Source organism: Mus musculus, chromosome 11, assembly GCF_000001635.26.
Source record: "Mus musculus strain C57BL/6J chromosome 11, GRCm38.p6 C57BL/6J".
Lineage (NCBI taxonomy): Eukaryota > Metazoa > Chordata > Mammalia > Rodentia > Muridae > Mus > Mus musculus.
In genome coordinates, this window is record NC_000077.6 from 84,989,661 (window position 1) to 85,005,709 (window position 16,049).

The 16,049-nt window shown below is 39.0% G+C and overlaps 1 protein-coding gene across 4 annotated transcripts in view; it reads right to left on the bottom strand.

Annotated features, from left to right (window-relative positions):
* Window positions 1-16,049, bottom strand: part of Usp32 (ubiquitin specific peptidase 32) — a 155,845-nt gene that overhangs the window by 5,224 nt on the left and 134,572 nt on the right. For all 4 annotated transcript variants that reach the window (XM_030245970.1, XM_030245969.1, XM_011248990.1 and 1 more), the window contains exons 30-31: window positions 4,726-4,917; window positions 2,793-3,081 (exon numbers count right to left, since the gene is read on the bottom strand). In XM_030245970.1, the coding sequence (XP_030101830.1) occupies window positions 2,793-3,081; window positions 4,726-4,917 (481 nt within the window). The remainder of the gene's footprint in view (window positions 1-2,792; window positions 3,082-4,725; window positions 4,918-16,049) is intronic.

The following is a 16,049-nucleotide window of genomic DNA, read 5'->3' on the forward strand; positions in this document are numbered from 1 at the left end:
GGGGTAGCTGGACCACAGCCTATTAGTCATTCTAATCCCTCTAGAGAACCCTAATAAGAACAGCTAATCAGATAGGCAGCAGCAAAATGCAGAACACATTATAGGAATTATAAAATCACAGAAAGGTGATTTATGTCACATTCAGCTCAAAACAATGAATTTTATAAATACATTCTTAGATTGGGTGTGGTGGCGTACACCTGTCATCCTGATACTCAGGAAACAAAAGCAGACAGACTCTGGGTTCAAGGATAGCCTGGGTTACACAGTGAGTTCCAGGCCAACTTGTACCACTACAGCAAAATCCTATTTCAAAAAGCAAAAAAAACAAAACAAAGAAAAACAAATTACCAAGGACCCTTAGAATCCATATACAATTTACTTGTAATGATTTCTCATGTTAGAGATGAAAACTGAGGTCAAGACCTGGTGGCACACGCCTGTAACTCCAGCTACTCAAGAAAGAGGATTTAAATTCAAGGTCAGTCTAGACAATGTTAAGCTGGATTCCGTTCAGGATACTTAGTGAAGTACTATCTCAAAAATAAAAATAAAAAACGCCTGGAGAAGTATTCAAGTGGTAAAGCACTTGTCTAGCATGTATGAAATCCTGGGTTCAATACCTAGCAAAATGAAGCAAGAGGGAAAAAAAACCCAAACAAACCAAACAAAAACCACCAAACCATATAAAAACTGAGGAATTAAAACTACACAATACTCAAACATCTTTTCCTTAGATTAAGATTAAAAGATTAAAAGGAGCAGGGCAGTGGTGGTGCACTTCTTTAATCCCAGCACTCAGGAGGCAGAGGCAGGCAGATCTCTTCGAGTTAAGGAAGCCTTGTCTATAGAGTGAGTTTCAGGACAGCCAGGACTACACAGAGAAACCCTGTCTCAAAAAACCCAAAAGGAAAAAAAAAAAATGAAAAGGGTACTTATTCCACTGTATATTTTTGAGAGAATGAAAATAAAGTTCACATACAGGGTTGGAGCTATAGTTAGCAAGAGATGGTAAAAAGAATCATACACGCTTAGTCTTCATCTGTGGGCCCCACAAGATCCAGAAAAGTATAAATCAGACTTAATAAAAAAATAAAAATCTCAGCCAGGCATGGTGGCGCATGCCTTTAATCCCAGCACTTGGGAGGCGGAGGTAGGCAGATTTCTGAGTTTGAGGCCAGCCTGTTCTAAAGAGTGAGTCCCAGGACAGCCAGGGCTACACAGAGAAATCCTGTCTCGAAAAATCCAAAAAAATAAAAATCTCAATTGTGCCAGCTAGTGGTGGTATACATCTATAATCCCAGCTCTCAGGAGGCAGAGGCAGGTGAATCTCTTGAGTTCGAGGTCAGTCTGACCCACAGAGTTCCAGGAGAGCCAGAACTACACAGAGAAACCCAGTCTTGAAAACTAAAACCAAACAAGCTAACAACAGAAATAAAACTGTATTTGTACTAAAACACAGACTTCTTTTGTATGATTTTATAAATAAGCTATTAACATAACACAGCAATTTACTTATGCATATACATAAAAAATCACATATGTATATGTAACTATACATATAAGTATACATACGTGTGCATATATTTACATTTATTTATTAATTTATTTATTAATTTATTTATTTATGAGTCAGGGTTTCTCTGGCTGTCCTGGAACTGGCTTTGTAGACCAGGCTGGCCTCGAACTCAGAAATCCGATTGCCTTTGCCTCCCGAGTGCTGGGATTAAAGGTGTGTGCCACCAGGCCCGGCTTCTTATCTATATTTTTAAAGATAGAATGTATGTAGACCAGCTGGCTTGAAATGTAAAATTTTGGGCTGGAGAGATGGCTCAGCTGTTAAGAACACTGACTGCTCTTCCAAAGGTCCTGAGTTCAAATCCCAGCACCACATGGTGGCTCACAACTATCTGTAATGGGATTCAATGTCTTCTTCTGGAGTGTCTGAGAACAGCTACAGTGTACTTACATATAATAAATAAATACATTTAAAAAAAACAAAGAAATGTAAAATTTCTGGGTGGTTGGAGAGATGGCTCAGCGGATAAGAGCACTGACTGCTCTTCCAGAGGTCCAGAGTTCAATTCCCAGCAACCACATGGTGGATTACAACCATCTGTAATGGGGTCTGATGCCCTCTTCTGGTGTGTCTGAAGACATTGACGATGTACTCATATACATAAAATAAATAAATCTTTAAAACAAACAACAACAAAAAAACCTTGACATTTCCCTGTCTTAGTTTTCCAAGAGTTGGGGTTATAGGTGTGTATTATATCCCACCTGTATCTTGTATTGAGTATTATAAAAGAAATAGAGATGATTTAAAATGTGCAGAGGCTATATGAGCAGGTTATATGTAAATAACACAATACTTTACTTAAGGTACTTGAATATCCATGGTTTTTGGTATTTGTGATGGTTAATCATTGTCATCTTGGATCTGAGTAGGTTTAGAATCACCAGGAGACACACCTCTTGAGTGTGCTTCAGAGTGCTTCCAGGAAGATTTAATTAAGAACAAAGACCCACCATGGGTTTTATCATCTTGTAGGCTGGAATCCTGAACTTAAAGCAAAAAAATGGGAAAAGAAACTGGCTGCACACCAGCACTGATGTTTCTCTGGTTTGTGACTTAAAGCGCCACTACTCCTGGTATTTCAAATCCTCTCGCTGTAACTTGGTATTTTCTTCATTTTATGAATGACCAACGAGAATCTAGATTTAAGGAGGCTGTTGTCTTGTGCTCAAAGTAACAATGCTGAAATAGAGATGGAAGCCCTTCCCCTTACCTTTTGGGCTACTGGTGACATTTGCACTGAGTGAAGATGGGCTCTTGCTCAGGAGCACATCCTCCTCCCCTGCTGAGCTCTGGATATCCACTTTCTTCACATCTCCTGCTGGGATCCTTAGCTCAGAGAAGTCATCCCCCTGGGGTGTGAGTGGTTTATGCTGGCAAAGAGTTGGGTCTCTTGGTACTAAAAAAGCACTAGGGTCAAAACTTTCACGAGGAAATTTAACAATTTTCTGTGATTTTATCCACCGTCCATTTACAAACTGAAATCGTTTAAGGTGAATAATCTGAAGAAGAAAAGGTAGGAACATTCAAGGGTTCTGAAGAACATGTAACATTCGTGCATTGTTAACAATCTCAATTATATTTTTTAAATAAATGATATTATTCCTTGATTATGTCATTGTTATATGTATATATGCAATTGGCAAAGACATCAAGCCTGACATTGAAAAATCAAATTTAGCTGCTTATTAATCATACCTTATATTTAAAAAATTCCCACTTCCTCATCTACTGGGTTCCTAGGTCTGCCCATGCCTATATCTTCCTTTCTTTCAGTTTTCATTTCTGGAGCTAGCCAAATGAATGTCATCAATTTCTTGTATATTCATTCTTGAGAAGCTATTATGTTCACAGTATACTAGGAGTGCTGGTGCTGGAGAAATAGCTCAGAGATTGTTCCCAGTGCCCATGTGGTAGTTAACAACCCTCTATAAACCCATTTTCAGAGTATTCAGTGCCCTCTTCTGGTCTCTGGGGGCACTTCGTGCACATGATGTATTTGGTGCATGGATATGCAGGCAAAAACATCCACACATATAAAATAAAAATAAATAGAAAACTTCCTAATACTGGAACAGATTGTGGTAGTGCCCACCTTTAATCCCAGAACTAGGGAGGCAGAAGCAGTGGATCTCTTAGTTTGAGGCCAGCCTGATCTATATATAGCAAGTTTCAGGCCAACCAGCACTACATAGTAAGATTCTGTCTGTAGAGGAATTTTAATCCAGCAACATGGCTACTCTGGCAAAGGATCAAATCAAAAGACCTTTTAGGTCTGTGTAATCAAGCTGTAATGACACATCTTTAATCGACCTGTTTGGAATACAGACATACCCTTAATTGAAAATAGTGAAAGTAAAGTTAGTTTGGAGAAAGAAGCACACATATTTGAAAGTGATGTCTAATTGATGATGAATATGATGAATCAAAAAAGATTAACAGAATAGGATATGCTCAACTCTTAAAGAGAGAGAAAAGGGAAGCTACTTAAGAGCTAGTAGTGCAGAGAGGGAAGTAGAAGCAGTTTTACCAGGACCATTGTACAGAGACAGGATGAAGAGAGATGAGCCAGAGAATGAAAATGAGCCAGAAAAGCTGAGGTTTTCTGCAATTCAGGAGAGACTCAGAGTGAGAAGCCTGATTAAATCAGCTTGGAAAGGAGTTTGAGCCAGAACAGCTGAGTTGAATCAGCCAGCCAGAGCTCAGAACTCGGAAGGGGTGAGCTTATTCAGCAGTAAGTCTCAGAGGCTGAAAACATTCTAGGCCTAGATAAGACTGCACAAAGGCTAGAAGCTTCCAGGACTAGGCTTAGGTTAGCAGACAAGCAAGCCTCAGAGAAAGCAATTACTTTAGGCAACTTTTATAACCCCAACCTTACTTTCTTTATTTTTGGAATCAGGGCCTTACTTTGTCTAGGTTAGGTTGGAACTCACTATGTAGCCTAGGCTTGCTTTAAGTTTTTGGTGATCCTCCTGTCTCAGCCTCTCACATTCTGGGATTAAAGGCATGTGCCACCATACCCAGGTAGAAAAGTTTCTAAACACAGTTATAGGAAATACCTTATCTTCAAAAGTAGCCCTGAAATCCTGCTAATGACTCCTCTAACTCACACTAGATTCTTCTCATAGACAGGGCTATTAACATACCAGGATTGGAGGAAGCCTCCAGAGGTCCAGTTTCTTGGTTGCCAAACAGTGTGTTTTACATTTGGAGCAGTAGTACATCTCATTTTCCCCCAGTTCCTCCTCACTGGTGAAGGCACGGAGACAGCTGTCCAGGTTGATGGGCTCAGCTTGTGCTCGCCGACTCTGTTCCACACTTTCATGCTCCTCTACAACCTATTAGAGGGGGAAACAGGATACACAGAGTTGTGCTGAGGGCATTTAAAATGAACACCTAGCCATACAACATCTTCTTAGTCACAAACTCATATATGGTCTACATGTGGTGGTGAAGTACAATCCAAACTAGTCTTTGAGCAATGCAACACACACACACACACACACACACACCACACCACACCCTATCAATAATACCTGGATTAAATGACTATTTATACAGCTAGATTTTTTCTTTTGAGACAGGGTCTCATGTAGTTCAGGCTGGTCCAGAATTCACTAAGATAACTTTGAACTTCTGATCCTCAGTTTGTTTGTGTAGCAATTTCCCCAGAACTGAAATAGTCTCCCTGTGAAACTAAAGAGATGATTCAGCCATTAAGAGTACTGGCGAGATGGCTCAGAGGGTAAAAGCACTGACTGCTCTTCCGAAGGTCCTTAGTTCAAATCCTAGCAACCACATGTTGGCTCACAACTACTTATAATGAGATCTGAGGGAGGCCCTCTTCTGGTGCGTCTGAAGACAGTTACAGTGTATTTATGTATATTTATGTATAATAATAAATAAATCTTTGGGCTGGAGCAAGTGGGGACTGAGCGAGCGGGGTTGACCAGAGTGAGCAGAGGTCCTAAAATTCAATTCCCAACAACCACATGAAGGCTCACAACCATCTGTACAGATACAGTGTACTCATAGACATGAAATAAATAAATCTTGAGAGAGAGAGAGAGAGAAAGAGAGAGAGAGAGAGAGAGAAAAGAAAACTGGCTGCTCTTTCTGAGGAACTGGGTTTAATTTCCAGTACCCACATGATGTATAACAACTAGCTGAAGTTCTAAGTCCAAGGGGATCTGATGCCCTTTTCTGGCCTCTGCAAGCATAGCACATGTACATAATATATTCCCTCCAAGATGTGGTCGCAGAAGGCTTATGAGATTCAGGTTGTTAAACTTCACATAAAGCTGAAACCTGCCAAGATCTTCAAAGTGCCCCTGCCCCAGCTGTATACAACCCACAAACAATTGCCTGAGAAGACTGACCAGCCAAAATGCTAAGAGATTTTTTTTTTGACCTACCCAGCTTGGGCAGAAGTCAGAAGAGAGCAGATCCTGTAGAGCCACCAGGTGGGTACTGGGAATTGAACCAGGGTCCTCTGGAAGAGAGTAGTGCTCTTAACTACTTTCTAGCTCTGATAGAGCTGCATAATTCAGTACCTGTTTCTCTCACCCATACTTCTGTTAGTAACTCCAATAAAAATTCAGTGGTTCACCATGTTGGACTTTGGAGTAATTCTTACTTTTGTCTGTAGTGGGTTCTTTTTCTGGGGTGAGTAGGTGAGCGTGCATGCTGTATAACCCTGGGAAAACAGGTGTGTGCCACCACACATGACTTTATGCTGTGATGGGAAGTGAATCCAGGGTTCTATGAGCTCTAGAGAAGCACTCTATCAAATAAGCTACCTCTCCAGTCTCTTAAAAATTGTTCTAAATCCTTAAAATGAGAAAACAAACCCAAAACAAAACAAAACAACAACAACAACAAAAGTAACAGTTAAAAATGCCTGCTTACTTCACAATTTTGAAATCCTTAGGACAGTTTAAATGTGAACTAGCCTTCAAGAAAATAGTAGTAAAAGCAAGCATATTTTAGGCAGAAAGAAGTCTTAGAATACTGCATATGTAACAGTTAGGGAAATAATGCAGAATAGTGAAGCCAGATATGGATGAAATAAAAAAACAAAAGATCCAGAAGGGGCTAGAGAGATGGCATAGAGATTAAGATCATTGCCTGTTCTTCCAGAGGACCTGGTTTCAATTCCCAGCACCCACATGGCAGCTTATACCTGTCTGTAACTCCAGTTCAAGGGACTCTGACATCCTCACACAGACATACATGCAAGTAAAACACCAATGTACATAAAAAACAAACAAAACCCTCGACTCTTCTTCGACTGCTTGCACTTACTTGTCAGTACATCCGCTGGAACTTACTTTTACAGAATACCAGCTGAAACAACTAGCCTCGTGGGACTGAGCAACTACTAGATTCTTGGACTTCCCATCTACAGCTGCCCACTGTTGGGTTAGTTGGACTACAAACTACCTGGCAAGCTTGTATGAGACTAAATATGTGTGATATACAATGGATAGTTTCCGAAGACTGTGGGCACAAACTCTGCAGCCAGTCTCTCAACACCCAGAGGAAGCTCCACATGCAGGCACTCTAACATGCCCAGGATCCCAGGATCCCAGGAGCTTGGTCACACCAGGATCTCAGGGTCCCAGGAGTCACATAACCAGGATCACAGGAAGGACAGGCTCCAGTCAGATATAGCGAGGGCAGATAGCACTAGAGATAACCAGATGGCGAGAGGCGAGCATAAGAACATAATCAACAGAAACCATCAGAACCCAATTCTCCCACCATAGCAAGCCCTGGATACCATCACACCAGAAAAGCAAGATTTGGATCTAAAATCACTTATCATGATGGTGATAGAGGACTTTAATAACTCCCTTAAAGAAATACAGGAGAACACAGGTAAACAGCTAGAAGCCCTTAAAGAGAAACCACAAAAATCCCTTAAAGAAGTACAGGAAAACACAATCAAACAGGCAAAGGAAATGAGCAAAAACATCCAAGATCTAAAAATGGAAATAGAAACAATAAAGAAATCACAAAGGGAGACAATCCCAGAGACAAAAATCCTAGGAAAGAGATCAGGAGTCATAGATGCAAGCACTGCCAACAGAATACAAGATATAGAAGAGAAATTCTCAGGGACAGAGGACAATATAGAAAACATTGACACAACAGTCAAAGAAAATACAAAAGACAAAAAGCTCCTAAGCCAAAACATCCAGGAAATCCAGGACACAATGAGAAGACCAAACCTAAAGATAATAGGTATAGAAGAGAGTGAAGATTCCCAACTTAAAGGACCAGTAAATATCTTCAACAAAATTGAAGAAAACTTCCCTACCCTAAAGAAAGAGATGCCCATGAACATACAAGAAAGAATCCTACAGAACTCCAAATAGACTGGACCAGAAAAGAAATTCTTCCCGTCACATAATAATCAAAACACCAAATGCATAAAACAAAGAAAGAATATTAAAAGCAGTAAGGGAAAAAGGTCAAGTAACATAAAAAGGCAGACCTATCAGAATTACATCAGACTTCTCACCAGAGACTATGAAAGCTAGAAGATCCTGGCAGATGTCATATAGACCCTAAGAGAACACAAACGCCAGCCCAGGCTACTATACCCAGCAAAACTCTCAATTACCATAAGATAATTAGAAAGCAAGAGAAAACAAGATATTCTATGACAAATACAAATTTACACAATATCTTTCCACAAATCCAGCCCTATAAAGGATAATAGATAGAAAAGGCCAACACAAGGAAGGAAACTATACCCTAGAAAAAGCAAGAAAATAATATTTCAACAAACCCCAAAGAAGATAGCCACACAAACTTAATTCCACTTCTAACAACAAAAATAACAGGAAGTGGGGCTGGAGAGTTGGCTCAGTGGTTAAGAGCACTGACTGCTCTTCTGAAAGTCCTGAGTTCAAATCCCAGCAACCACATGGTGGCCCACAACCACCCATAAAGAGATCTGACGCCCTTTTCTGGTGCAGCTGAAGACAGCTACAGTGTAATTAGATAAAATAGTAAATAAATCTTAAAAAAAAATAACAGGAAGTAACAATCACTTTTCCTTAATATCTCTTAATATCAATGGACTCAATTCCCCAATAAAAAGACATAGACTAACAGACTGGATATGTAAACAGGACCCAGAATTTGCTGCATACAGGAAATGCACCTCAGTGACAAAGACAGACATCATCTCAGAGTAAAAGGTTGGAAAACAATTTTCCAAGCAAATGGTCCCAAGAATCAAGCTAGAGTAGCTATTCTAATATTGAATAAAATCAACTTTCAACCAAAAGTTATCAAAAAAGATAAGGAAGGACACTTCATACTGGTCAAAGGAAAAATCCACCAAGATGAACTCTCAATTCTGAACATCTATGCTCCAAATGCAAGGGCACCCACATTCATAAAAGAAACTTTTCAAAGCACACATCACCCCACACAATAATAGTGGGAGACTTCAATACTCCACTCTTAGCAATGGACAAATCATGGAAAACAGAAACTAAACGGAGACACAGTGAAACTAATAGAAGTTAGGAATCAAATGGAGCTAACAGATACTTATAGAATATTTCATCCTAAAGCAAAAGAATATAACTTCTTTATGGTACCTTCTCCCAAACTGACTGTGCTTGAAATTAGCATTTTCTTAATGTTTAACTTCAAAGACTTTTTGCTATTTTGAAATTTTAAAAATATATTTACTGATAAAATAATTTCTCTCCTAGAAACCCTGATAATCTTTTTTAAGTAAACGGATTGTTAGACAATGTACACAGATATAAAATACATTTTAAATACTCTTTCACTATGTCAGTTGGTATCATATAAGGGCTTTTGAATATGTTCCATAGTGATTCATTTTTAATATTTTATGCTCTTTTACTATGATTAATTCCCAAAGAATATTTTATATGTTTTAAAACAATTTAGTATTCAACATTAGATATAGGATCCTCAGTTATGGGTAGTATTAAGTATTCATTAATGATATTTTTAGGATATGAAAGCATATGATTTATAAAAGTTGAACTAATTTTTATGTATTCTTTGATTCTCAAAATACTCAATGTTGGGCTGGTGAGATGGCTCAGCAGGTAAGAGCACCCGACTGCTCTTCTGAAGGTCTGGAGTTCAAATCCCAGCAACCACATGGTGGCTCACAACCATCTGTAATGAGATCTGACTCCCCCTTCTGGAGTGTCTGAAGACAGCTACAGTGTACTTACATATAATAAATAAATCTTTAAAAAAAATACTCAATGTTATGAATATGTTTGATTTATAAAATGCATTTAAATAATAAAAAATTTTAAGAAAAAAATCCTCAAAAAGAAAAAAAAACTCATGAGAAAACAATATACTAGACATTAAACCCTAATATAAAACTCATTTGCATATACATATGTAAGAGACTTATCATTATGTTTAGTGACACTGTTGTTTTGGAGTGAGTACAGGAGAGTAAAGTGGATCGAATCCCTCATGAACATTAGGCAAGTAGTCTACCATTGAGTCACCTCAGTTTAATGAATGTTCTTTTTTCTGTGATGGCAAGAAAATGAACAGCAAACTTAAAAGAATAATGATTTGTTGATACAACCTTTAATTTCTGGCCAAAACTTTTGGGTCCAGAGAACCAGTATGATATGCTTTGGGACAAGAAGGAGTTAAGTTTCAGAAGAGAGTGCCAAGGCTAGGCGTGTAAATCAGCAGTAGAGTATTTGCCTAGGGTGTTTTGGGGCTCTGGCTTCAATCTCTAAAGGAAAATCTTAAGTGCAAACAAAAAGAAAGAGGAGCATAAAGGTGGGAAGGGTGAAGTAGAACAGAGGACTGAGAGAAGGACCAAGACAGCAGCAGTCAAGGGTTCCCTCCCCAATCTCATACTCTTGCCTAAAACCCAACGAGCAATCAAGAACCATGAGCTGAGACGAGACTTGCTTGTCTCTATTATGAAAGAGAAGGTAGGAAAGGCATGCCATCAGTGACATGAAGGCTATCTGAGACTTCACATATGAATATGAAGTTTTTCTTCCAAGGCAGAGCCTGGACTACAAACCCACCAATGCCTGCTTCTTCCTGTTAGAGTTCCCAGTGCTCACAGGTGAACTGCTTCTCCTCACCCAAGGGAATTTCCTGTTAGCTTTCTCTAAACTCTTGGGAACACTGGGCTGCTTGGTTTATAAATTGGCCATTTCATTTACTCCAGGTCTTCAGGTGAGACTTTTTCCCTACAGAGGAGATAGCTGAGTCACAGGCTGTCAAATATGTCAATAAACTATCAAGGTTGGAGTTCATCCCGCAATGAAGGCTTTAATATAACACTATCTGGTCTAAAGAATCCCATTTAGAGGAACTTCAGGGGAAAAGTATGTTTTTGTATTTAAAAAGATAATTTTTTGGGGTCACTGGCTCTGAAAACAAATACATAGTAACAATGAACTAACAGTCTCTCAGGCTATTTCTGTTTCTCTGTGACAGGGTCTGGTTATGCACTTCAGGGTTTGCACTGCCCACCCTAGGTAGCCAGGTGGCCTCAAACTCCTGATTTTCCTGTTTGAACTTCCTGAGAGCAGGTATTAAGAATGTGCTACTGTGGCCAGCTCTCTTAATATCTTTTGAGCTGGTCACCTTAAGGAAAAGTGGATATGCTACAGAAACATGGGTGGATACACACACCTATAATCTTAGCACTCAGGGGGCTAAGTGGATCACTATATTAAGACCAGCCTGGGCTACACAGTGAGATCAGGTCTCAATAAAACAAAAAATATATTAAGTTAGGAAGAAAGTTCTGTTTATAAAGTGCTGGCCATGTGTTCACATGAGAACTTGAGTTCAATCTCTAAAAACGAAAACAATACGTAAGTGTGGTGACATGTGCTTGAAAAGTCAGTGCTGGGAAGGCAGAAGGACAGATCTTTTGGGCTCCATGGTCAACTAGCCTAGCCTAACTGTTAAATTTCAGATTAGTAAATGAGACACCTTGTCTCAAAGCAAACAGATAAAATAAAACTAAGGTAGACTGTTACTGAGAAATCATACCAGAGGCTGACCTCTGGCCCCTAACATCAACGTACACAAACCAACCCTATATCGGGGCTGCCTGCTTTGCAGAAACGTAAGTGTACAAAATATCTGTGATGTCTCTCTTTTCATAGCCAGTGAAATTTATGTTTATTCTCTTAATCATGGATGCTTTATGACATGCTACGACACTAGTAAAGAATACTGGTTTTGTTTGTTTGTTTGTTTGTTTGTTTGTTTGTTTTGACTACTTGGGACTATGAAAGTAGTTGAGAACTGAAAGACTGATAAAATTTTTGTGTGACACTTATCAATACAATTTCCCTTAATGATAAAAATTTACTTTACCTCTTGGGCTCCGTGGCTAGATCCTCTACTATTCAAATAATATATTATTTATGAAAACCCTCTTCAAACCTTGTTAAAAACATAGAAATCTTTTATTACTTTTGTTTTTATTCTATTTTAAATCATGTATATGTGTGTGTGTGAATGTGCACATATGAATTCAGGTGCTTGTGGGGTCCAGGAGAGTGTTTGAATCTCCTAGAGTTGGAGTTACAAATGGCTGTGAGCCACCTGGGTCCTTTGAAATAGCAGTAAATGCTCTTAACTACCGAGCCACCTTTACAACCCCATATGTAAAATATATAAGCAATATAAATATTAATTAAAATTTAAAAATTTTTTGAGACAGAATCATATTGTATAGTTCTGGTTGGCCTAGAACTTTCTCTGTAGATCAAGATCTGCCTGTCTCTGCCTCTCTAGTTCTGGCATTAAAAGTGTACAAAACTCTGCCTGGTCTTTCATATTCTTCTAAAACAAATTTCCTTGTTTTATTTATCTGTCTTTTTGGCCACAGTATATGTGGCCGTCAGAGGACAATCTGCGGGAATCAGTTGTCTCCTTTCTACCATGTGGGTTCTGGGGATTGAACTTGGGCTGTCAGGCTTGGCTGTTCAGTACCCTTATCTGCTGACTAATTCATGGCCCTATATCCTTAAGAAAGGAAACCACCATGAAGATATTGACCCAGCATGGTGGCACAAGCCTTCAATCAATCTTTGGTTTTGTTTTGTTTTTCGAGACAGGGTTTCTCTGTGTAGCCCTGGCTGTCCTGGAACTTACTCTGTAGACCAGGCCTGCCTCTGCCTCCCAAGTGCTGGGATTATAGGCATTTGTCATTATGCCTGATATTTAGTGCTAGGGGTCAAAGCTAGGGCTTCATACATACAAGGCAAGCACTCAACAAACTACATTACATCCTCAGTCCATACTATTGGGTGTTAAAAAGCCCAAATGATTCTCAGCAGTCTGGAGTGCAGGTTCTAAACCTGTAGCTTTCTGTTAGGTGTGGTGTCTTTAATCCTAGCACTGTGAGTCCGAGGCTAGCCTGGTCTATGTGAATTTCAGGACACCTAAGGCTACACAGAGAAACCCTATCTCAAAAAAACCAGACAACTAGTCAAACAAACAAACAAACAAACAAACCACTTGATGCTAAACAACAAAAACACCCAAAACCTTACCCATAAAACTTGGTATGTGTGGGTAAAAGCACTGACAAGTCTGTTCAATTCCCAGAACCCACACTATAGAAGGAGAAAACCAATTCCTGAGCTTTGTTCTGTCTCTCTCTCTCTGTCTCTCTCTGTCTCTGTCTCTGTCTCTCTCTCACACACACACACACTTAAAAAGTGGGGCTGGAGAGATGGTTCAAAAGGTTAGAGCATTGACTGCTCCTTTAAGAGGATCTGGTGTTCAATTCCCAGGAACCAATGGCAGCTCAAAATTGTTTTAACTTGAGTTCCAAGGAACTTCTGGACTCTGTGAGTACCAGGAACACAGTGATGCACAGACATAGATGTAGGCAAAACATCTAAATACATAGAAAGATTAAAAAAAGAGAACACAAAGTTGAGAGAAAGAGACCTGTTGTAGGAAGTTTTGAGGAGCTTGAAAGAGGAGAGTTGAGGGGGGATGTGATCAAAATACATTTAATATATCTATGAAATTATCAATAAATAATATTAAAAATGTTTTACAAAATTAGAAAACTGGTATCTTGTTTCGTAGTAAAAAATCAATAATCATTTTCAGTGACTACATAATAATTTACATAAAGAATACATTATACTTTATTTAACCATACTTCTAATATGGAATAAACACATTTCTAATTATTTACCATTTTAAATGATGCTACATAGCGAAAAGAATATTATTTCCCAAGGAAAATTCCTAGATGGGAAACCACTGAAATAAAAAAAGTAATGCAAGTGAGTAATAACCCCAATTGTGTAGTACACTCTTACATGACCTTCTAAGCTGGGGCAGGAACCACATTTAGTAAGAACCCAGATTAGTCATGTTTCCATTCCCCAGTAAGATGAGAAATCTCAATAGCTCCAGAGTTCCCACTGTGTTGTATCATTGAAAGTGGAAGTGGGTGAGAGTGACAGGTTGCATGTAGGCGCTTCCTCTAAGTGATGTCCTCCACAGCCTCTCAGCTTGCACAACAGGCTTGTTAAAAAGGGGAAGTAGTACAGATGGCTAAATAATCTATCTTTGATAGGATCCTTGTCGGGATAATGTCTTGTTATAATTTGTGATGACAGAAACTTGTAAATCTGTCCATTGCTGAAATTTTCCATCTTCAAAAAAAGCATGGCGGGCTGGTGAGATGGCTCAGTGGTTAAGAGCGCCGACTGCTCTTCCAAAGATCCTGAGTTCAAATCCCAGCAACCACATGGTGGCTCACAACCATCTGTCAGGAAATCTGATGCCCACTTCTGGAGTGTCTGGAGACAGCTACAGTGTATTTACATATAATAAATAAATAAATAAATAAATAAATAAATAAATAAATAAATATTTTAAAAAAGCATGGCTAAAGTTTCTGAAATGCCTTGCTACAGTGAGCCTGACCTATATCTTTTCACATTTTCCTTAGCTTTTAGCCTAATATCTTTCTTCCTCTTTCCCTGTTTTGAGACAAGATTTTATGTAACACTGACTGGCCTTGAACTTGCTGTGCATTCAATCTAGGCTTTGAACTCCTGATCCTTCTGCTTCAACCTCTTGAGTGCTAGGATTATAGGGGTATACTACTTCTCCCAGCTGAGCATAGTGACCGTTTGGTAAGAGTACGTGGTATGCCAGGCAGTGGTGGTACATTCCTTTAATCCCTGCACTCAGGAGGCAGAAGCATGTGAATCGCTGATATCAAAGCTAGTCTGGTCTACAGAATGAGTTCCAGGACAGCCAGAGCCACCCACCCACCAACACACACACACACACACACACACACACACACACACACACACACCCTGCTTCAAAAAACAAAAACAAAAACAAATCCACAGTACATCCACTCTTGGGTACAAAGATCTGGGTTTGCAGTGGTAAATTTGGGGATCTAAACAAGGAAGCAGGCTAGTACTGGTAGTCCTCCCATTCCAAAGCAGCATAAATTAAAGCTGGTGAGATGGCTCAGAAATTATTTGATTCTGAGACTTACATGGCAGGAAAAAGATGTTCTCTCAAGTTGTTCTCTGACATCTACATATATATGTCCCACCAAATAATAATAAATAAATATATTAAAATAAAGAGCCAGAAAAATCAGTTACTATTACTGACTTACCTAAAGAAATACTTTTTATAAATAAATTTCTGACAAGTTAAGAGGCATATAATAAACTCAGTACAATCCATTAGAAACCCCTTTGATTTTGTGTACATCTCCACTAAATTCTTTTTGGGTTTTCCTTTTCTTTTTAGATGCTGGGGATTTTAATATAGAGGTCTGCTCATGCCCAGTGGAATTACAGATATGCCTTACCTAATACTCTAAAAAGATATTGATATTTAAAATTATTTATTTATGTGTTATGTGTATTTCTCGGTGTGCATATCTGCACAGAGGCCATAAAAGCCTCTGAAGCTGGGTTCACTGAAGCTGGGGTTGCAAAGGGGATGTAAACCATCTGATGTGTGTGCCGAAACTGAACCCAGGACCTCTGTGAGTGCTGCAAATACTCTTAACTGCTGAGCCATCTCTCTAGCTTCTGAAACTTCCTTTAAAAATCTTAATTTTTTAAAAAAGATTTGTTTATGTGTATTGGTCTGGTTGGCATACAGTGTGAATGCAGTGCCCGTAGAAGGCAGCAGAGTGTTCTGGACCATCTGGAACAGGAGTTGCAAACCCTGCTATTATTTGGCATGTGGTACTGGGAACCAAACCCAGGTCTTCTCCAAGAGTAGAAGTGTTCCTGTTGAGCCATTTCTTTAGCACCACCCATAAACTTAATAACACTGTTTTGTTCCAAGATTTGTTATTAATATTTCTATACTTAATACCCTAATACAATTGATTCTAGAAGTTGGGGGGCAGAGAGCCAAGCAAAAATGTCAGTATATTAAGTACCAC